Consider the following 22,693-nt stretch of genomic DNA (forward strand, 5'->3'; position numbering starts at 1 on the left):
AGCTACAATGCTCCAAATCTCTGGAGGTGAAGTTTTTCCCATTAAGCCATTTTGTCAGAGCTTGACTGGACACTTTTGTTTCCAATTATGAAGCTTAAGTGAATTTAATCAGTCAAAGTGGAGTCGAAGGGCCTGGGAGAACACCAGTGTGTGTATCTTGGCATCCCAACTCACTTTTTCCATTTAAAGTTTATCTTGCACAAACGTTTGAATTATTACAACTCAAAACTCTTATTTTTTGTTGGAAAACTATGTTGCATCTCTGAAGTGGATGACAAATAAAAGACAATTAAGTTTTTCTTTGTAAGTCTAATTATTTTTATGCAATAAATAACTCAGAAAATTAGGGGAAAATCTGCAAATAATTAATCAGATGGTAACACAAATTTGCCGATTGCAATACACACAAACCATCAGTTTAGAACAGTGTTTTTCAACCAGTGTGCTGCGGCACACTGGTTGAAAAACACTGTTCTAAACTGATGGTGCCGCGGGAGATGGTCAGGTGTGCCGTGGGAAATTGCCCTCATAAACTGATCTAAAAACATTTCCATCTCCAGAATATCAGCTCTGTGTTCATCCAAACAGGCCCTGTTAAAACACTGAGTAGTTAGGAATATGAAGGATCGTAAAATACTTTTTTATTTGTGTTTATTTGATTCTATTAAAGACCTTTTTGATAAGAATGACGGTACCGCGATTTAGCCGTAGCGTCAGCTGTTTTCTGAAAAGTCCCGCCCCTTTAACTGTCTCCCCCAATCATTCTTGGAGGTTTAATCACACGTCATCAGGCTTACCAATCAGAAGTGGTTAAAGTATTTAATTCTTTGTTCTGATTCTGCTCATAAAGTCACTCTGTTCCAACAAAAATATCAGCTATAGTTCATCTTTAGCGGTGTAGTTCTGGTGTCAGACCTTGGAACAAGTGGAACAAAACAATGAAGCTCAGAGACGCTAGTCTTTCTGCGTTCGGCGGCTGTTTGCACTACATCTCCCATGATTCATTGTGTTAAAGTGACAGCGTCTCAGCGCACAATGAGTCTTCCTTTGACGTCTTGAAACCACAACGAACACACATCAAACAGTTTTTAAATCTTTTAACTTAACTTTTATTACATCTTTCAGAAAAAAACAGCTGCAACTTCCAGCTTTTCCTGTCACAATAATCACAAAAATACATGTGAGATTGCAGAGGGACTGTAGATCAATATAGACTATGAGTTTCTCCTTTTTTATTTTTTTTGAATGCTGGTGTGCCGTGGGATTTTTGTCAAGGTTAAAGTGTGCCGTGCCTCAAAAAACATTGAAAAACACTGGTTTACATTGAGGAACAAAAATGCTTTATTTAAAAAAATGTTTATTCTTTTTTTTAACCCTATTTAACAATTTGTATGATATTTGATAAATGCATCTCTAAGACCCTTACCTCATTTGCATGATCAATATATTTTCTCAAAAGCCCATTGTGTATATCTTGAGCCATGTTTTCTGTCCTGTAGTGCATCATCGTTCCACTAGGGGCAGTAGAAGGACTTTTCCTGCTCATTTTAAAATGGCTGCTTTTAATCTCAAAAACACTTATGGTGGGAAAAGTTTTGCTAATTTTCCAAACTTTTTGTGAGACAAACTCATCTATTGTTATTCTTTTTTTACAAATATCTACCTGCTGCATTAAAATAATGTCAAATTCTTTATAAAATTGTTGATAATTAATAAAAAGTAATTATTTTCCTGAATTTTTGTAAGCAAAACTTTACTAAATCATCCATCATATCATAATTGATACTATCATTAAAAAAGTTATTGTACAAAATTATTTAGTAGATTTCATCAAAGGGGTTATAAAACAGTTTCATTTTCAAAAACTCACAAAGAATTTTCTGTCAATTCTTTGTTGTAGTGAGCTTTACAGGGTTTAAAGTCCCTCAAGTTTTCACCCCAGGTTTAGATTTCCTGCACCAGTTAATTCCACTCCACCAGGTTATCTTCAGCAGAGCCATTCAACAAGATTGCATCAATGAAGAGGCGCTTGTGTTCAGCATCAAATTAAGTTAACACAACTGCCTTTTGACTTTCTCACTATATAAGAAAGTCTCACAGGTTTTTCCGGGCAGACGTTTAGTGAAATTTGCTTCAAATCAATGATGCAAAAGAAGAAATTGCTGTTAAGCCTGAATACTGGCTTGAGATCCCACAGAACGGTTTTACTTTTTTTATGCTTTTGATCAGCTCTTCAGAAAAAAAGATGTCTGCCCCTCAGCTCACACTTGTGATGGAGTTTGCTGATCGAAACAGAAAGTTCTGTCACAGGAAGATGACTGAGTATGAGAATATGTTTTTCTGACTCAGGCTTTGTGCATTGTGTTTCTACACATGGCCAGTTGTTGCTTAGTTGAATGTGCTTTCAAAATCCTTTAATCCGCAGCCCCCTATGCACAAGTCTGTGCAACCCAGTTTAGTCAAAAAGCTGAGCTGCATCGACTGAAACCTTTCATCGTCATTAGCCTGTTTGGCCCCCTTTCTCTATTTTTTTGTTTTTTTTATGTTCAAGGGCACCAAAAAGTGAGAAGTATTTGGAGTAATGGCGTAGCTCTTATATAAATTAACTTTTAGGTTCTATGGTGAAGCATTTCTAAACTGCTGCTGTCAATCGCACATCCATCACAAGCTACTTCCTCTATATCCTTCTATTTGCTGCCAACATAAAAAAATCTAATCCCACTTCAGAGAGATGCAGAAATTTCTTCTTGACTCATCTGTATTTTCAGATATAGAGGGCTAGTTAATCACGTCTGCCTTGAACCTTCTTGATCATTTTTTTTTTAAGTTTTAGGAGTTTCATTGATCACACTGAGAGCTTCCATGAACCTAAGGGCTTTTCTTCATAACACTCACCAAGCGAAGGCACAGCACCAGCCTCATATGCACACTCTTTACATCGGGCACCGCCTCATTTGTACCCAACTGAAAATCTACTCTTCACTTCTGAGCTGCATACAAATTCTTGTCGGCTTGTTTTCCTTGTGTTTGCCTCTGGTTCTCACTGCATGAGACAGAAAAAGGGAGGCAGTGGTGGCGGTGAGCCGGAGTCCAGTTAAGAGCTGTGGGGGATGTTTACAAGCTTACATGGGAGCTGTGACTGAATTCCAGATTTAAAGAAACATATATAGAGGAAAGGCTGGTAGATTTGACTCAAAGGAGAAAGGGTAAAGCCCTGATGTTCAGCGCATGAGAGAAACAGAGAAATGAACTTTGTACATGGAAAGGAGCACACATTGTATTTTTAGTTGCCTTTATTTGACAATAATTAGCACAGGGGCTGAATGCTAGAGCAAAACCCATTGAAATGCCAAAATAATACAACAGAACATGGAATATCATACATCACAATAGAGATCTGGTTAAGCGTGTCCTGCCTTTGACATTTTTTGACATCAGTGGCTAATGATTGAAAGGTCATTTCCAGAGGCTGACAACGAGGCATCTCCAGTGAGCCGGCTGTGTGAACAGACTCATGTCACTTGAGTTATGTGTGTTTAATTACATCCCTGAGTTAGAAGAAAGCCTTTTCCACGTAGGAGGAAAGGGTCTCATATGCTCTTGGCAGGAATGCTGGTGATTGTGCAGTGTGGAAGGACTGAAAGTGCTCGAGGTTTGTAAGAATGAAATAATGAATGAGAAAAAAATGATGTAAGATATAAAGAGTGGGAGGATGAAATCACTGTGATGTCCAGTTATGTGATACAAAGTCTGCAGATAATTTTGTGTCTCAAAAAGCCCCATGAATATGCCTCATGGAACTGATCAACATAACGCTGTGGAAATTTTTGCCTGACCATCACTAAACAACAAAGAGACACACAAAGTCCACCTTTTTTTTTAAACAATCAAGTTGATATTGTTGAAAAATCATGATGGAGTTTCAGTTTCAAATAAACATTAAGTTTTATGTTTCAATATTACCATCATAAACTTTAAACTTGGTCATCTGGGATAATCACTAATCTATTATCAAAAGGCAATGAAATTTTGGACTCAGTAAAGCAAATCTCAGTAACAGGACTTTTTATTTCCAAGATAAGCAAAAATGTATAAATACTGACATGACTGATTATTTTTGGGCTTGTTAGCTTTTAAAATGCAAGTGTTTGCTTTATCACAGCTTGACGTCATATCAGATGCCCCTTCGGGTGTATTTTTTTCCACCATGCACAGATAAAATCCGTTATTTAATGTAACTCACTGACCTGGACTATTAGCTGAAGGTGACTTTCAGTTCCTGATTCTAAAGTGAGTTTAAGGGAACCTTTCCGGACACAAGCATTTATACAAAAAGTCTTGATATGACTCCCAAAATCAGAAAAACAATAACTTACACAGAATAAATCCTTTTTTTTAAAGTTCATCCATCCTTTACTTTGACAAAATCTGAAGCCATGTGAAGTATTTGCATAGTGTTTTTAATGGTGGATGAATTTACAAAACCTTTTCTTTCTTTTGTATAAGATCTGTATGCTTTATGTGTAAAAAATGATTGCTTTGTCTAAAAGTATCACCATATTTGAGCAAAACATTTAGTGGAACATTCTTCCCTCTAAACAAACAGTAGTTTGGAGAATTTATGTTAAAATAAAGCATTTTTTTTTTGTTTATACTGAACTTAATCCTCTGAACAGACATGTGGAATCACATCAGTCAGAAACTTATCTTCTCTTGGGATCCAAAGAAATTCGATTAAAATCTGCTTTCCTCTAAGTTCTACAGTATTCACCAGTGCAGCACTTTATCTGATGTATCTGGTCATCTAGGTCAAAAGGTCATAAATGCTGAGCTTTGACGCTCCTCATATCCACTTATGGTTGAACTTGGACTTTGTTTTCGGAGCCAGCAACCACTAGCTCCCAAATGACTTTGTCCTTTCGCAGTGCCTACCTCCAAAGTTAATTAGACAGTCTACTGTTGGGTCCCTGCGCAGGTTGAGATTGCAAGAGCTTTATCAATGAAAACGTGCTTCATTTTTCAGCAACCCTGAGTGTGGCAGGACTTCACCTTAACCGTAAAAGGATTTCTGGGAAATAAAAAAAAGTGTGCTAAAACTCTATAACGCTTAAGGCGACCTTCACCTGAGGTGATACTTCATTGAGTGAGCAAAAGTGACCTTTTTTATAGAGCACAAGTGCTCATTTGGGGCACTTGAAATACAACACTGGCATCAGAAAAACAATGGTGTTAATGGAATTTTTCTTTCACTAGTACATGACATTTTAGGCTTGCAACACATTTGTACAAATTTAGTGTTTTCATGCTAGATAATGGAAAATAGAAATGTTAAAATCCTCTAACATGAAGAGGAAAAAACATGGACTGGTTTCTTGGGTTACTTTCAAAGACCCATTCCAACCATCATATGATCTATTTTCAAAGCATTCCCAGTGATCTTTTAATTATGATTTCATCGCTTTTTAGTCAAAATAAAAAAAACTGTTGTTTTCTGGAACAGTTTCTGCAGAGCATCAGTGGTTCTTTAGAAATTCATCTTTAAGTTATGGGCGGGACTGTTGGCACGGAGCAAGCCCACCCCATTCCCATCATACATCTGATCAGTGGTGAGCAATATTATTAGAGCTATCCATCTGTACAGTTTTGAGCCAGATTCCTGCGCTGACGAGGAAAACGAAGTCGTACATGGATCTATTTGTCTGCAAGTTGATGCATCGGAAGGGAGCGAAGCAGGAAGCTTGTGGCCTTCTGTAGCAACTTATAGTTCACACTCACAAGCTTTTTCTAATGACATTTTTGCATCTGCTTCTGATTCACACTGGTTTAAAAAAGAAATACTCAGAAACACAATTGTAAGATACATTTTCCTTATATATGTCCTCCATCATACAAGGAAAATGCAGCTAAAACACAATTCTTGTTGGAGTGGGTGCTTAACCATCTGAGTTAAATCACTGATTGATTTTTGTTTAAATGAGTTTGGAAAAAGTGTGAATTTACTTCTTTTATAAAATAATACAATATTGATCAAACTATTAAGGAGTCTGGAGGAGTCTCGGTTCACAACTGACAGTGAAGAAAGCTTCATCGGTACATTTATGGTTTCTTCACAGCAGAGGAAGATTAATGCTTACTGCATCAACACCAGTGTCAGAGTTGGAGGTCATTGTAAAGGTCATGATTTGGAAACAATTTTTGGTTTCTGTTCAACTTTGAGTTTCAGAACCGCTGGCCTGCTTTTACACTCTAAGGAACAATCAGACTAATAGGAAGAAGCTGTGTGTTTGAAAACAGGAACCAAGTGTGTCAGGTAAACTAGAACAGAAGCCTAGGAATGTGGTAAATAGGAACAGAAAACTAAAAAAAAATTACACTAAACTCACTAACACTTACACTCACTTACAATAACACTAAAAAAAAGGTTAAAACTATAGACAAACTCAAAACCCAGAAGAATAGAGTTGAACTCATGAAAACATCTGAAATGCATAGCAACAGAACATATAGAGACTCTTACTCTCAACCCCCACTATCTTCTTTAAAAAATGTTCAGATCAGTGCCAAGTGAAAACAAATTCTAGACTAAAAACTGAAGTGACCATTGTGGCATGAAAAGCCTTGGTTTGTGGTAACATGGGATTTCTGTATTACCTATGAACACAACAACAAATTAGAAAGACATTTTTTACAATACAAGGCAACATTTTTATAAAAAGAAAAGAAATGCTGCATTTGTCACTTCTGTTTCACAGCATAAGCGGTGTTTGCAGAAAGAATGGGACAAAATAACACCTAAATGGTGTGTGTCTTGGCATCCTAAATGCCAGATGATCTGATAAGTGTTGCAAAATAGAATGGCAACATTACAAGGTGGTGGATGTCAGATGCTTCAAACAAATAACGTTAAACTGAAAATATTAAACTTGGATATTTGGGTTTGTATGTCCTCCTAAGTGAAGCAGAACAATGACAAAGAAGCATAGTGGCAAGCAGCAGTGGACAGTTACATGTTGTGTGTTTGTTGTGCAGAGATCCGTGAAGCGTTTCGTGTTTTGGATCGTGACGGGAATGGTTTCATCTCCAAGCAGGAGCTGGGCATGGCCATGCGCTCCTTGGGTTACATGCCCAGCGAAGTGGAGCTGGCCATCATCATGCAGAGACTGGACATGGATGGTGAGACACACTTAGAAGCAAGCACACAATGCTAAAACCCTCCACATGCATTTAATGTTTGTTTTTTCTAGTTTTGGTCTTCTTTTATTATTTGGTCTGCACGACCTTGAGAAGAGATATTTTCTTTTAAGTGAGTTAGTGGTATGGATATTTGAATGAGCTGAATTTTAATGTGATGTAAATGGAATACCTTGTATGAACGCTTCTTTGCATGCCTCAGTAGAAATAAATTATTCTTGGTCAAGGTTTTATCAAAACAAATTGTAAACAAACCACAAGAAGACAGCAGTAAAAAAAATACTTTCCAGGAGTCAATAAAGGTTATGTCTGTCTGCTCCTTCCACTAAAACTTGGCTTGTAAATTCTCAGCTGATGGAACTGAACCATGCAGTGCTTGCAACATAAACAATCCAGTCAGTCTTCAGCGGATGCTTATCGGCAGGCTCCCAGCTCCAGATTTCACTCCTGCCTGTAAATATCAAAGGTCAAAAGCTTTTGTCTTTTTGCCTCCACTAATAATGTGGCAGCAGCATCGCTGTATATTTTGAGATGAGATATCGTATCTCTCAAAATCCTGCACACTTCCAACACCCCCGTTTAAGTTTCTCATCCAGCTTTTAAAATGAAGTTTTATACCATTAGCCATAAAAGGTTATTGAAGACAGATTACAAATCCTCAATCTGGTATATCTGAATTTATACATTTTTGTTATATTTTATAGCATCCAGTTATGTTACTGTGGTTGAAGGTCATCAGAGCTTAAACTCTTTAAAGTCCCACTCTAATCATCTTTTATATGTTTTAAGGTGTCCCCAGTGGTCTTTAAAATATGATTCTGTCGTTTTTAGGCAAAATAAAAAAACGGTGTTGTTTTCTAGGACATAGTTTCTGTAGAGCAGCAGGGGTTCATTAGAAATTCACCTCTGAGTTGCTCCCATCCCTACTTCCCAACATCCATCTGTTTACATGCTCTCCTCCTATCTTATTGCCCCTCATAACCCCAACCCAACACTACCAGTGCAACAAAAGTGGCACGCAATATTTTAGCTATCCAGCCATACTGTTTTGAGTGAGATGTCAGCTTAAATGGTGAAAATTAAAATGCACATGGATCTTGTCTATAAGTGGATGCATCAGAATGGAGCGGAGCAGGGAGCTTGTGGCATCACACCTACAAGCTTTTTCCAGCATCATTTTTGTGTCATTTTGTGTCTGCTCCTGATTCACAACAATTCATATATAGAGAATTACTTAGAAAGGTAATTTGAAACTTAATTTTCTTTACATATATATATTTATATATGTCCTCCATCGTGAGTAAAATCCCACGACAAAAAAACAAAAACACACTTTTCAGTGGAGTGGATCTTTAATGCTTGTGTATTTGTTTTAATATACAATATTAACAGCTACTTGCACATTCTTTTGTCATACGTAGCCCTTTTTCTTCCAGTGACATCCAAGCCCTTATATCAAAAGTTGCATTAATATATTATATCTCGTGTGAAACACTCAAACTGAATGAAAATTCACCAAACCACACTTTATGTTTTTTTTTCTTTGTCATCTCATCCTACTACTGCAGTTTCCTTTCACAATGAAGAATTAATTACAGACTCCCAAAATAAATCCTGATTGTGATTAGTTACACAAGAGAGCTGTGCATCCTGCAGACAAAGGATTCTGATATGTTTAATAAAGCAGACAAAGAGCCAAGCATTGGAAAATGCTGCAAAGTCAACAGTGGTATTATATAAAATGAGCCTTTGTAATGAATCAGTTCATTATTGGTTCAGTGTAAGAGGTTGTGTTTCTTACCTCAGATGATCAAAGAATGCATGCTGCTGCTAAATAAATTGCAGCACTTAATTTATGTTGATTGATGTAAAAATAGGATGGATTCATGCCCAACTAAGATGTCTGACTTTCTTTATCTCTCTGTTTGCGGGTGCCCACCTGTAGGAGATGGTCAGGTAGACTTTGAAGAGTTCATGACAATTCTGGGGCCAAAGCTGCTGTCGTCCGACAATAGAGAAGGATTCCTGGGAACAACTATCGACAACATCTTTTGGCAGGTGAGAGACGCACCTCAAAGCCGACTATTTCACCTCACAATCACTGTTATTTGTCAGCTCTCGTTGCAGCAGCCAGCTCACTTCTGGCTGTGGATTTCAGCATTCAGAGCAAGTCTTACATCCTTAAGCACAGCCCTAGTTGCTGCAAGGAGTGTGCAGGTTTGAATAAAATTACACACACAAACATATTCCTTGCTTCTCTACCTGCCCCGCCTGTTCTCTGCCCATTTATTTGATTTTGTTATTCAGACTTGAAGAAAACAGAAAAATTCTGGGAGTTGAGCTTTCATTTATGGTGATTTGCTTCCTGGGTTTGGCCATGCACGTGCAGACATTCATCCCTCCCAGTTCTGCAGGATACGGTAACAGAAAAAAGGAATTTCAGAGATGCACTGCTGTGTCCAGAACATCTGAGCTTATCTGCTTTCAAATTACAAATATTGAAAGTGCAGCTCGTCTACGAGCTCTTGAAAGGCACACTTATTTTGTGGATTGTACCTCACAGAAAAACAACTTGTTGTCATTTTATTTTGTGCCTCTTTAGTAGAAAAAAATGGTTATTTTTGTGAAGTGTAAGATATTTGTTGCAGTGGACTGGTTACGCCGAATGGCATCTCTCCTTTTTTTTAAGTCAAGTAGGGGGAGAATGAGGTTATTTCAGGATTTTTCAGCCTATTTCTAAATTTTAGTCTGCGACATTCAACAGAATACACCAGAAAACAAAAATGATGCAATCCATATGGGATATAAAAAAATTTATTTATTTTTTAACCTCTGGAGATGCATCCTTTGTGAAGACTGCTGCATGCATGCAGTACTGTTTGAAGGCAAAATGGAAAGCTATGAGCTGGACAAAACATTGCAGAGGGAGGGGGAGTCTGATGAGGATTGTGGTGTGTCTGTGTGGGTGCGTGCAGGGAGGGGGGGGGTGGCCCATATAAAAATACAGGAGCATAAAAGAAATCCGCAAAGGATAGGAGACAGAGAAAATGAAAGGAGAAGTACGAGAAAGTGTGATTCATTAAGGTCACAGACAATATGCATCTCAGGGGTGATTTCAAACATTCACCTCCCACAACCAGAAAAATAGACTGGGAAGCGTGGCAGAAGGGATAGAAAAGATGGAGAAGAAAGAAAGGATGGAGGGAGAGGTGAAACTGCAGAAGGAAAGAACGTAGAAGCAATGAGGATGAGGAGGGGGATGAAATGGTGGGAGTGAGAGTGTCTGGGAGGGTTTTGAGAGCAGCGTTTTGTGACAGTCTGTGTATTGTTTCTAAGACCTCAGAGATAGTCATTGTGTTAAAAAAGAGATGGAAGAGGCTAACAGTGATGGATATGTCACGGCAAGTCATAAGGATTTAGTTGTGCATTCAAATAACATCTATCCACATTAGAGACATATAGTGGCTCAATGGGAAAAATATGCATATTTTGTTCAAATTTCCATGGATTTGATGGATGTTTTCAGATTGCAAATGTCATTTTAGATACACCGATGAACAAAATTTTGTTTCGAGAACGATTTTTTGGAGGGTTTTTGTTCTTTTTTTATCTTACAGTTTTACTATCCATTTGTTTGTTGTTCTGTTCATCTGTTTACTGTATTTTTTGGACAATAAGTCACTCTAGAGTAAAAGTCAGAGGCCAAAAAGTAATGAAGAGAACCAACAATAAAAAAGAAAAGAAAATCATAAAAGTTACTTTTAAGAGCAATTTATTAAAAAAGATTTGGGACCAAGAACAGACTATATAAAGGAGAAAGACCAGAAAGGCAAATTATAGTGACGGAATAGAAAACAATAATAGACTGAAGAATATACATGCTTCATTGATGCCTATTTGGCTTTATGAGGAATCTAGTATAATAACGCAACATATAAATATTCAGATAAAAAACACTCTAACAAGTTAACTAAACTCTTTATATCACTTTAAATCACTAAATCTGTTGAATTCTTCATCCTCTGTGTTGCTTAGGAACAATTCTGCCAAGCCCGACATAATGCTACATTCAAACCGGGCGTGAAAATTTAAATTCGAGAAACTACTTCCAATTGAAAGCTTATGTTATTTCGGGTGTCAATACTCTTGTGTTTATGCATAGCTATGCAAGTTTTTTAGTCAGTTTTTGGGCTCTACGCACAAAACGTGCAGGCATTGAACGTACTTTAAAAGTTAAACTAGTTCAACTTTGACCAATCACGGACTTGGATTTGGTAGTGATGTAAGAATAGCGTCCTTTTCAAAACAGTATACAAACCATTTGAAAATTGATCATGGAGGAGAAATGAATTTTAGCAGTTTGTGCCCAGTCGAAACTACCGGTATATCAAATCAAATCAAATCTAAGTTTATTTGTATAGCACCTTTAAAACACAATGCATTCAAAGTGCTTTACAGGATGAAATTTAAAAACAAAGGACGAGACAAATTCAAATATGTAATTAAAAACCGGCACAATGCCAACCCCCCCCCACCACCACCACCACCACCACCACGACACACACACACACATATACTCACTCGCTGTGATAAAAGACAAAAGGATGCAATGTAAAAAACCTGGTTTTGTACTGAGGTTGAGGAAACGAAGTTTTGGGGACTTGTCCACATCAGTGACACCCAACCCCGGTTCACAGAGTCCAATACCACAGGACCCCGCAGATCTAGACAAAGACCCAGACCTGAGAGATTCCATTGCAGCAACCCCGTTCACTGAGAAGGGTCCATCACGGATGTGGAAGATCCCTCAGAGGAAAATGGAATTACAGCTAAATTGTAAAAGGAGTAAAATAAGATAAAATAAGTTTAAAAGGAATATATGTTCATAAATAACCCTTAGTAGACATATAAAATGGTAAAAGTGACTAAATATATTAAAATGAATAATAGATTGATTTAAAAATAAATAAATAAGTAAATAAAAATAGCTATATACACATACACATCAAATTGATAAAAAGAGAAAATCCTGCTCCTTCCTGGACCAACCGTGGGCCGGGTGGGTGGCTGCCTGGGTTGCGGAGCGGGTCTCCCTTGGGGGGTCCTGGCTCGTACCTGGGGTTGGGGCAGGGGGATGCCCGGAACTCCTGGTGGTGATGGGGTGCTCGTCTGGGGCTGTGGACACCCTTCTCGGGTGGGGCCCTGCGTTGGGCCCTCCCGGCGCGGCGGGGGGGCTGCTCTCCCGGTTGGACTGGGGCGGCACTCTCTTTCCCCCGTGCCTCCCTGCTCTCTGGCTCTGGGGGCCTCACGGCGGTCCTGCTGGCTCTGGCCTGGGTGGCGGATGTGGTCGCCCGGGGGGCGGTTGTTCCCTGCCTGTTCCCGTATGGCGTTGGGGGAATTCCGGCTGCCGCTGCTGCTGCTGCGGGGGTCTGGGTGTGGGGGTGGCTGGGCACTCTCCCTCCTTCTTTTCACATTCCACCATCCATTTTAGAAGAACATAAACACTTACCTGAGCACAGGTGTTCACCTTTGCAGTAATAGTTTGCATGATTGAATGAATGAAATATTTCACACTAGTTGGTTTGAAGGCATAAATAAGTATGCGTGTGTGAACACTATCTGTTCTGTGTACATATTGACATGTGGACATTGTTGCAGCTAGCAAGTGTGTTGATAACATTTGAGTATGTGTGAGGACAGGCCCCGCCCTTTGAGATTTGTACTACATTTGAACCTTACCGTAATGATAAACAACCAGTAAACCTGTTTCTTTATGCTGCTTCATGGTCTTATCCCCCCCTCCTATTATCACCCCCCCCCCTCTCTCTCTAACGTCCCTCTCTCTTCTTCCCTCCTTTCCTTTTCCGTCCGGTCCAACACCAAAGATTTTCAAACATGATTGAAATTAATAAAGTTTGGCCTCAATTACAAAAGGGGTTTATTCAGACATACCTCTGGTTTGTCTGAAGATTCCTTACCCCTGTTGTTAAAGTAAAATATGTCCAACACAAGAGGCCCTCAGTTCTCATCTGCCTGCCCAGCTGTTGGACAGGACAAGTTAAAAAAAATAAAAATAAAAAAAAAGAAAATCAAAATATCCAATAAATTCCTAAATTTCAATTAAAAGCAAGATTAAAAAGGTAGGTTTTGAGCCTTCCTTTAAAAACATGAACAGTCTCTGCGGCCCTGAGGCGCTCTGGGAGGCTGTTCCACAGGCGAGGTCCATAAAAACTGAATGAGGCCTCGCCGTATGTTTTTGTGACTCCAAGTCTTTCATATATTGGAATGGAGCTGTGAAAGAAAAAGCCTGGAGGAGGATTTGTACCGCTTTGACATTTCACACCCAGCCTCTTCCAGCTCTGAGTACATGCGCTAGTATTGAGTGGCAACACCCTGTATGCTGAAAGCTCATTTAAGTTCTGAATAGAAGTCGCACCTCGACCAAACATGCAAAAAAAAAATAAAAAAAACACAACTTATGCGCCAATAAATAAGGTCTTCGGCATCCTGCCTGAGTTTCTCACCTGGGTTGTGTCACTAATTGCCACACCTGTAACTTGTCAGTCATTAGTCTCCACAGACCTGCTCCTCACATTTGGTTCCGTGTGGAAATCTTGAAATGTCTCCCTCTGGTCTGCCACTAGGTTTCTTAATTTCATTGCTGCTTGGGAAAGCTTTTTAAAAACCCTTCTTTCACCATCAATTTTCAGCTCTCTCTCTGCAAAAGGTTTTCAGCAGGACTGAAGACATAAATCATACCTGAAGCAGTATTGTCTTTTTCCTTTCAGTCCCTCTTTTATGAGGCACAGTGTCCGATTCAGGTCGTTGCCCCCATGAAAGACCTAATACCTTCACCTCAGTCCAAGTTCCCTTAAATTGGTCAACACTTTTGTTTTTTAAGAGTTTTTGTGAAGCACTGATACATTTTTAAGTTTTCAAGTTAAAAGCAATCATAAAAAGCAGTGTGAAAAAATCCACCAACACTAACGGTTTTGGAAAAGCCGGTCAGCTGTGTAAATATATAATGTGTTGAAACTTTCCTGCGATTACTTTTGTTTTCTTTCTTCTCGGATCTTCCTTCGGTTGTTCACTTCCCCATTCGGACCCTCAGAGCCTCCAGAGCAGGTTAATAAACAATCATTCATCTTCTTCTGGGGAAGCCTTTTTTTATTATAGTTCCCTTTTACTCTGTATAACAAACAACAACAAATACACAACTTCTGTCTGTCATAACTACCTCTCTGCAGAAATTTCTATTGTAGATTTTGTTCTTTTGTAGTTTGTAATTTGTAAATTGTGCCCTTCATTTTGAGAAATTATTTTATTTTATTATTATATTATTCTGCGAGTTTTTTCTCTCTTGTATGTTTGCACTGAATAGTGAGCGGCTTTAATTTCACTGCATGTGTGTGTGATGTGAATTGTACATGTGTACAGTGACAATAAAGGCATTCTATTCTATTCTATAAACACATACCCCCAACACACTTTCGCTGCTATTGCTGTCACTCCCTCTCGCACTGCACTCTCGCTCTCCCCTCCTTCCGCTGCAGCTGCCTGCTCCTTCTTAGACACGCGTGCGGTTTTAGCACATATACATCTTCAATCTGCAACACAGCGTGGCGACCTGGGGGTTAGCCCCGCCTTAAGCCGCTAAAACTCATGGGAAGTGGGGAATCATGGGTGGAAAGTTCCTCACCATGACTGAGGGGGCTGTGAGCAGAAGTGACATCCACGCTGTTTGGCTGTTCTTGGGTGTGTTCAAATAATTAGGCTGAAAAGCTGTGAATTTCACCCTCTTGAGGCTGTTTGTAGTTGTATAGTGTTTATGACAGGATACTCGGTGGATTACTAATTGAATTGTTACAGCATGCAGCTTGTAGACAGGTGCAGCTTGTGTATGTACTAAATGGCTTATCCTCCATAAATTAGGGGGGTGCGGCTTGTACTCAGGTGCGTTTGGTCGTTGGACAATGACTGAGCAGTCTTTGAATTATTCTTGTACATTATGATACATTTATGTGATTTAACATGATTTAACATATTAATTTAAATATCTCATGCATTTATTGTTGTAATGTGGTGATTATAGTTATGAAAACTTAAAATTTAGTGTTTCAGAAAAGTATAATGGGTCAGTCAGTACTATTGACTGTAGATGAGAACTGGGCTGAGCGAAAATGCCTTGCTTCTGGTTCCAACCCAATGAAGTCATTGCAGTTGCCATTTTTCTTCGATATGTCAGTTGCCATGTTGGAACCAGATGTCCTCAGTAAGCTGTAATTGGTCCATGTTGGTTTGAGTCTTCATTTCTATGGTAACCACCTGCTCCAATCAGAAGAGAAAATGTTAGAAGGCCACACCCAGTTCACTGAAAGTAGACTTGGGAGAATCTGTCAATCAAATGCTTCAAATGTTCGATGCAAGGCCACCTGGTTTGGTCAGTTTATAACTTGAATGACTTGCATCTGTCTGATATTTTTTGTAAACCTACAGTTTCCTGTAAACCCTCCATGATTCTGTTTAAAACAAGAGGCAATGCAAACTCTAAAGTTTACATTTGCTAGGCTATGTATTACAAGGAAAAAGGTGAATAACCCCCCAAAAGATTTCAAAAGATGCAGATCGGAAATATATTTTTCTTTTACTTTAAAAGAGATGATAAAAAGACGGATAGAATACAGGGTTGTGTCAGGAAGGGCAAAATCTCTGCCAAACCACCTGTTCGAATCAGTGAAAAGTCAATCAATCGCTGTGGCGACCCCCTGGTGAGCAAGGTGAACAACAACTTTAAAAGAGGCTCTTTTGGAAGTATTTTACATTATGTGAACTGTGACAAACAAAAATGAGCATGAGTGATGCTCCTTTTTATAGCTTCTGTAGGATATCAAACACATGGGTTCTACAGTATTTATCAGCTGTATGCACCTGTCTGTTGACATGATTAGATTTGTCAAGCTTTCCGCTCCTCACTCAAGTGGACCAAAACACGCAGCACCCTGACAGCTGATGTGAACATTAATTATCTCATTAGAAATTCTTCCTGGTGGCTGTTCAGGTGTTACCTATTTATCACCAACTTAAGCAAAAATGAGAAACTGATTATGCTGAGTGACAGTTCATCTCCCTGAGTGCAGCAGCCTGCATCAGCATGTGATAAAACACAAACACGAAAAGTATATGAAAGATTCTCTGAACAACTTAGATTTGTTTCCATACAATTTCTGAGACGTGATGTGAACAAACCACAATGGTTTCACTTTTCCATCATACATACAATCCAGCAAAAACATCACCAAGCTCCCCATGGATCCTGTTTTCATGTTCCAACAAGTTGAAGCTAAATTGGTCTCCTTTTTTTTTTCAAGCCGAGCTTTTGCAGCAAAGTCTCTAACAAGACTGAGTATTGATTTATATTTCAAGACTGGTGCAATCAAACAGACAGGCTTCTTTTTAGTAAAATGTTCCGACAGGTTATTTTGTCATAATTAAAGCTATCTTCTACAAAGTGAGGGATTTTAAGCTCAATCTACACTGATTGTCAATAAAAGCACAAAAGTGAAAGAAAAAGGGTGAAAAGGAATCCATGATGCCGTGTTTGTTCCAATGAACAATGTTGTCACACGCTGTCTTTCCCAAACAGTGGAGTGATGCTGTTACATAATAACAGCCATTTGGTGGGCACTTTACTCCACATGGAAAGTACTTGATGGTGGTGTCAAAGAAGTGAGTAGGATGCTTGATTATCCGCACTTTGACATCACTCTGAATTGTGCTTCAGATGGGCTAAATCTGTTTTCAGTTGTCGGTTGCTCTGTCACATTTGGTTGTGACTGAATCATTTTCAGCTGATCATTCGTCAGTGTTTGCTGTTGGCTCTTCGCTCCGCTTTAAAAAGTCATGCCTGCAGCTGTTTGTCTCAGACGTTTTGTTCTTCATTTGGAATTTCTTTTTTTTTCACAGGAGTTTCCTATAAGGATGTATGGATATTTCTGAAATTTAAATAAGCGCAAAGATGATCTGACAATACCTCAACGTTCTGAAAATATGCTATAAAATAAAAGAAAAGGAAAATGCAGGTAGTCACTTTAGGTTATTTTCAGAGAAAGGTTAAAGACAAAGCAGGTGGCGGACTGATCAAACAAATCTGATCGGAGGATAGGAAGGGAGGGACAACGTGAAGCATCCCTTCCTCTCAATGATGCGTCTTGGCTCCTTCTACAAGTTTGTGGTCACCACTACTGTTAACAGCTCACTGACATGCAAAAGGAGCATTTATTCACTAAAAGATTACATCCTAAACTTTTAAACTCAAGTTTTTTTTTTCAAGAAATCATGTGGAAACAAGTAATATTGAAAGAAATGGTTAATCAGGGACCATGCACAAGATTAGAAGAAGATATACTTGGCACCACATTATGGCTGCTTGGGCGTATTTCCATCTGATGCCATTTAGATAAACGGGAAAAAAATCACATTTTTTTTTTATTTTGCTAATTTGTGAAATCTGCATAATTTCAGTTCTTTTCCAGATTTTTTAAACATATATTCATCTCTGTATTGTCTTTTAGAGACAATCAGCCCATCTGCTATCAAGTTTAGTTGCCCTCCCTCTGATAACCTCCCAAAAAAAAAAAAAAGACTGAAAAGAACATTGTAGCCCTCCTGTGCCTGCCCTCAGCTGTCACACTGTCATGTCACTCAGTTTCCAACCAAAGGCTTGTTACTTTAACTGAAACCCCCCCATTGCACTGCCACAGCTGCTCCAGCTTCCTGTTAATCTGTCCTGAACTGTCAAACAAGGTTACATGCCGAAGTGGACATGAGGAATGTCAGAGAGAGCCTTAAATCACAACTTTCCAAATCCCAAACCTGTCAAAAAGCTTCTGCAGAAAGAACTGCAGCAAACCAAAGTCCAACTCCCCTTCCAGCATCTAACGGGTCTCTAAAATGTCCAAGTGCCTAACACAACCTGACAGATGCCCCACATGCATAACGCATAACGTGTCAGAGATGTTTTTATTGGCCAAGAGGGACCTGCATTATTTGCGGCATCTGGTTTTCAGGAACCCATCGTGTGATGACAAGGATTAAAAAATAAATTAAAAACTAAAAACAAATATACACTGCAAACTAAATCTTAAAAAAGTATAAAAGACTCTTGTTGCAAGAGAAAGCGTCTTACAAAGAAAGTTTTTCAGTATCAAAATAAGAGTATTTTTTTCCTAAAATTGAAAATTTTGGTAAAACAATTTAAAAAGCCTTTGGCAGAGTTTTTGCTTATTTGAAGAGAATTGATCAAATTTAAGTATTTTATGTGTTTTATATTATCAATCTTCAGCACCATTTTTTTGCATTTCCTAACAATATTCACAGTAAGTGCTTTGCAGGAGTGGAGTCTGTTTTATTGGTAAATCTATTATCTGTGAAACAACCACCAGTCAGACAGACAGAAATTACAAAGGAGGCACTCTTTTGCAAAGATTTGGTTTGTGTTATTGCACAGTTAAAACACTTTTATGTCTAAAATAACAGTTTTACTTTATTCCTTTAGCGTGTAAAAAATTGTTAATAAAGAAGCTCACACAAGAAACTGTCAGCTTATCTGCAGCCTTCATAAACAACAGAGCATTGCTATCTGAGCTTTTTAAGTTATTGAAAAGCAGAAAACGAATGTCCTCTGCAACGCTGCAATGTGCTCCACAAAAGGTTTTCTGTTTTTTTCTAAAATTCAAGCAAGTGCTGCAACGCTTTTCATCAAGTCTTCCATATTGGGGGATTTTTTTGAGTTGTGTTTTTGGAACAGCTTGATCTGGTACATCATGACATTTTCTCCACTTTTATTTGTCAGAGTGCTCAGCAGCCATCGCTCCTGATGCTTCAACTCATTCACAATTTCTTAAACATCAACAACATCATATGTTTCAGTTGGAGTTGTGTAAGCAAATATTATTCCTTGGGTTGATATGTTTTACCTTTGCAGTTTAAATCATTTTTGGGACACCCAATGATGGGAGCTTTTTGTAAACGTGGGGCCTAGATTCTGGTCCCTGTGCCTCCAAGGCAATTTCGTTTTGGTAAATACGTCTCTGAGAGAGTGAAGGGAAAAATGCTAAGTAGAAAGCAAATACGTTCATGAATTTGTCATTTGTGTTGCTTGTTTTTGTTTCTCACCTAAACTAAAAGGTGTGTTATACATCTCAAAGCATCTTATGTATTTATGCTTCAGTTCAATCAAAATTTGTCAGCTGAAAAAAACAAATACATTTATTTAAATCAGAATAATGTAATCATGTGTATGTGTGCAATGACTTCTGTGCTTAAAGATAAACGTTACATTTTGAATTAGAAATGATAAATGGTCACGTCAAGACAAATAAAATTAGCTTTAAATGTTTTTTTTGTTGGAATTTGTTTTTAAAACCTTCAAAAACAATATTTTATTTTTATAAAACTTACATTGTGAAGTATTTCTTTGCTGAATGACTGTCTAATGTTAAAGATTGACAATAAATGAACACTAATGTAAAGAATTAAAAGATATTTTTAAAATAAAAACTACACCTTAAAATTAGCTAATTATAAAGCAGTAAAGTAAATTAAATAGCAAAGAATTAAACGTTAGGAAGCTTTTTATTTATTTCAGAGTTTTTATAACAGTTTAATGTTTCCTATCAAAAAAAACTTTACAAAACACTGTTATTTTTTTAGATCATGTTTGTGGAAAATGATATATATATATATATATATATTATTTTTTTTTCATAACTGTCTAACATCAAAATTAAAAAGAAAATGTAAAAAAACTGCTGTTTTGTTTCCGTTTTTCCACATTTCTCTCTTTGTCGCCTCTATTGCCTCTGCCTGTAGAGCGCCTGCCGCAGTTTGTCCATCTGTTGTGCTAAATCAAGTGACTGATTTTGTTTGAGGATGTCAGTGATGTAAATAACCCAGACATGCTGAGGACGTTGTGTGCATACATATTTGGGGATGTGGTTTTACTAAAAGGTTGCAAGCACAGGAGATTTTTTTTCTTTTTTTTTCTTTTGGAAGGAGCAGAGAGCAAAGAAGAGAGAGGCTAAGAGTTTTGCTTTATGCCAACAACTAGTGACAATCTCCTAAATCTTTTCAAAAGTGAACATGACAAGGACATAAATAGGACAATGTTGACCAAAAGACTTGAAAACTTCAATAAAACTAACAGCCTTTGTATAGTTTCACATCAGCAAGAGAATCCAGTTAAATGCCACAATTATTTTATCATTGTTGCAGTACAGTAGCTATTTTATAGTATTTGATTTTATGTAAAGCACGTTGTTTTTTTCAACTGGAATGAAAGGCGCTATGCAAATAAAAAAAGTTTGAAGTTTAAAATTGTTGTGTTTGTGTGCCCTCACAAGGCCACTTTGATAATGACTGTGTCTTTGCACTGATTGCTGTGTGTCCCTGCAGTTTGACATGCAGCAGCTGTCTCTGGATGAGCTCAAGCAGGTGTTGTTTCACGCCTTCCGGGACCACCTGACAATGAAGGACATAGAGAACATCATCATCACAGAGGAAGAGAGCCTCAATGAGACCTCAGGGAACTGTCCTGAGTATGAAGGAGGTGAGGAAGCTTTTTTTGGGAGGAAGCTTTTTTTGTGAACACTTTACCGTCAAAAACACTTAGAGGTTGTCAAAGATGACAAGAAACTAATTTTTTGTCTGGCATGGTCTGATAGAGGTACAACAAATTAGGAATATTTAAAAAAAAAAGGATTGGAGGTATGAGCCACCTGTTCCCACATCTCTGATTTGCTCCCATGGGAACATTTCAATTTACTTTCACTTTGGTTAGATCAGAAAACAAAATATATTTTATTAATAAAAATGATCAAGTTTGCAAAATGTAAAAAGAAAGAGTTTACTTGAAAAAATATGTTTTCTTTGATGAAGCCAAAAGAAGAACATCATCTGCAAAAAGCAGAGTTTAAATCCCCAAACCAGACTCTCTCGGACTACAGCAAGAAATTCTGCCCATAAAACTCTATAAACAGAACTAGTGACAAAGTGTATTCCTGCCAAAGTTCAATACACGCTGGGAACAGATTCTACTTACTGTCGGCAATACAAACCAAGCTTCTGCTCTGATTTTTGCTCCGTTGTCCTATGCACCTCTCGTAGAACACTGCAAGGGACTTAAATAGAGGGACCACCACCCCTGTCTGACAGTTCAGAGGAACTGTCCCCAACTGCCACACAATGGCACAAAGGCATGTCACCCAATACAGCCCATAATATCACCATTACCATCCACCCACAGTGTTATTCTCACCTAAGAGCTCCTTCACTTCCTTGTGACTTCAGTCTGGCTGTTAGACCCACTTCGACAAACAAATCTTTTTCTATTTTTGTCTGTATAGATATCTTAATGTATTCAGTATAGATGAAGTCTGTCTTCTTGATTCTTTTCTTCAAGATTCCACTTGTTCAACCCCTCCAAGTGGAATCTTCCTCTTCAAATCTTCTTTTTCCTTTATCCACAACTAGTCAGAAAATCATACAAAATCTATCAAACAAAACCTTTTCTTTATACAGTAAGAACTGATTCAATGTATGTTTTTAGGTTCTTTCAAGATGCAGAAGGCGACACGGTTAAGCCATCTTTTCAAATCACAGCAAGTCCCTGTAGCTTTTTGAAAAGAAGTGGCAACAACTGTAAAAAAAATGACAAACCATGAAGTGACAGCTGCAGCGCTGAAGTTCATTCTGCAGCAAACTTCTCTTCAAAAGTTTAAGTTTACATAAATACACCTTATCTCCAGTCAAATAAAACTGTATGTTTGTAAAGGTGTAAGACTCATTAGCCTAACAACTAATACTTCATTAGCACAAAATTATTGTTTTCTGACAAAGTGAGCGACCTTGGGAGCATTTCGGTAAGACAACTCAGGCAGGCTTTACTTAGGCCACTCCCCTAGGGCGGGTCAGTTAATCAACTCACTTGTGCAGCATCCTATTTAAGTCCAGGTGTGTAAGTTGTTCATCCTTCTTTACTGCAGCACTGCGTTCTTTGCCCCACCCTCCTCCCCGGCTTCCACCTGTGAGCTCCGTTAGGGGTAGTTATTACCCAAAAGTTTATGGAAATTTCTCTCTCTTGGAATTGCACGGAGTTTTATGCCAAACCAAAGGAAAGTGAAATGCAAAGTTAAAGGAAAGTGAAATGCAAAGTGAAATGCAAAGTTAAAGGAAAGTGAAATGCAAAGTTAAAGGAAAAGGAAATGCTTACTTGGAGGAAAGTGAAATGCTTAATTGGAGGAATATGAAATGCTCACTTGGAGGAATGCGAAATGCTTACTCAGAGGAAAGTGAATGCTAACTAAGGAAAGTGAATGTCAAAGAATGTGAAAGCAACAAGTATGTGGAAGCAAACTAAAGATGTGAAAATAAATATTATTACTACTGCATGAATCTAGCCACAGGGGTTGCAAGCCAGTAACTTCTGTGCCGGTCCCAAGCCCGG

The 22,693-nt window shown here is 38.2% G+C and overlaps 1 protein-coding gene across 1 annotated transcript in view; it reads left to right on the forward strand.

Annotated features, from left to right (window-relative positions):
• The window catches only part of LOC101162859 (calcium-binding protein 8), a 34,949-nt gene that overhangs the window by 6,682 nt on the left and 5,574 nt on the right, over positions 1-22,693 (forward strand). Inside the window, exons 3-5 of the mRNA XM_011483277.3 lie at positions 7,030-7,173; positions 9,137-9,249; positions 20,644-20,797. Coding sequence (XP_011481579.1) covers positions 7,030-7,173; positions 9,137-9,249; positions 20,644-20,797 — 411 coding nt within the window. The remainder of the gene's footprint in view (positions 1-7,029; positions 7,174-9,136; positions 9,250-20,643; positions 20,798-22,693) is intronic.

The sequence above is a fragment of the Oryzias latipes genome, chromosome 14 (assembly GCF_002234675.1).
Source record: "Oryzias latipes chromosome 14, ASM223467v1".
Lineage (NCBI taxonomy): Eukaryota > Metazoa > Chordata > Actinopteri > Beloniformes > Adrianichthyidae > Oryzias > Oryzias latipes.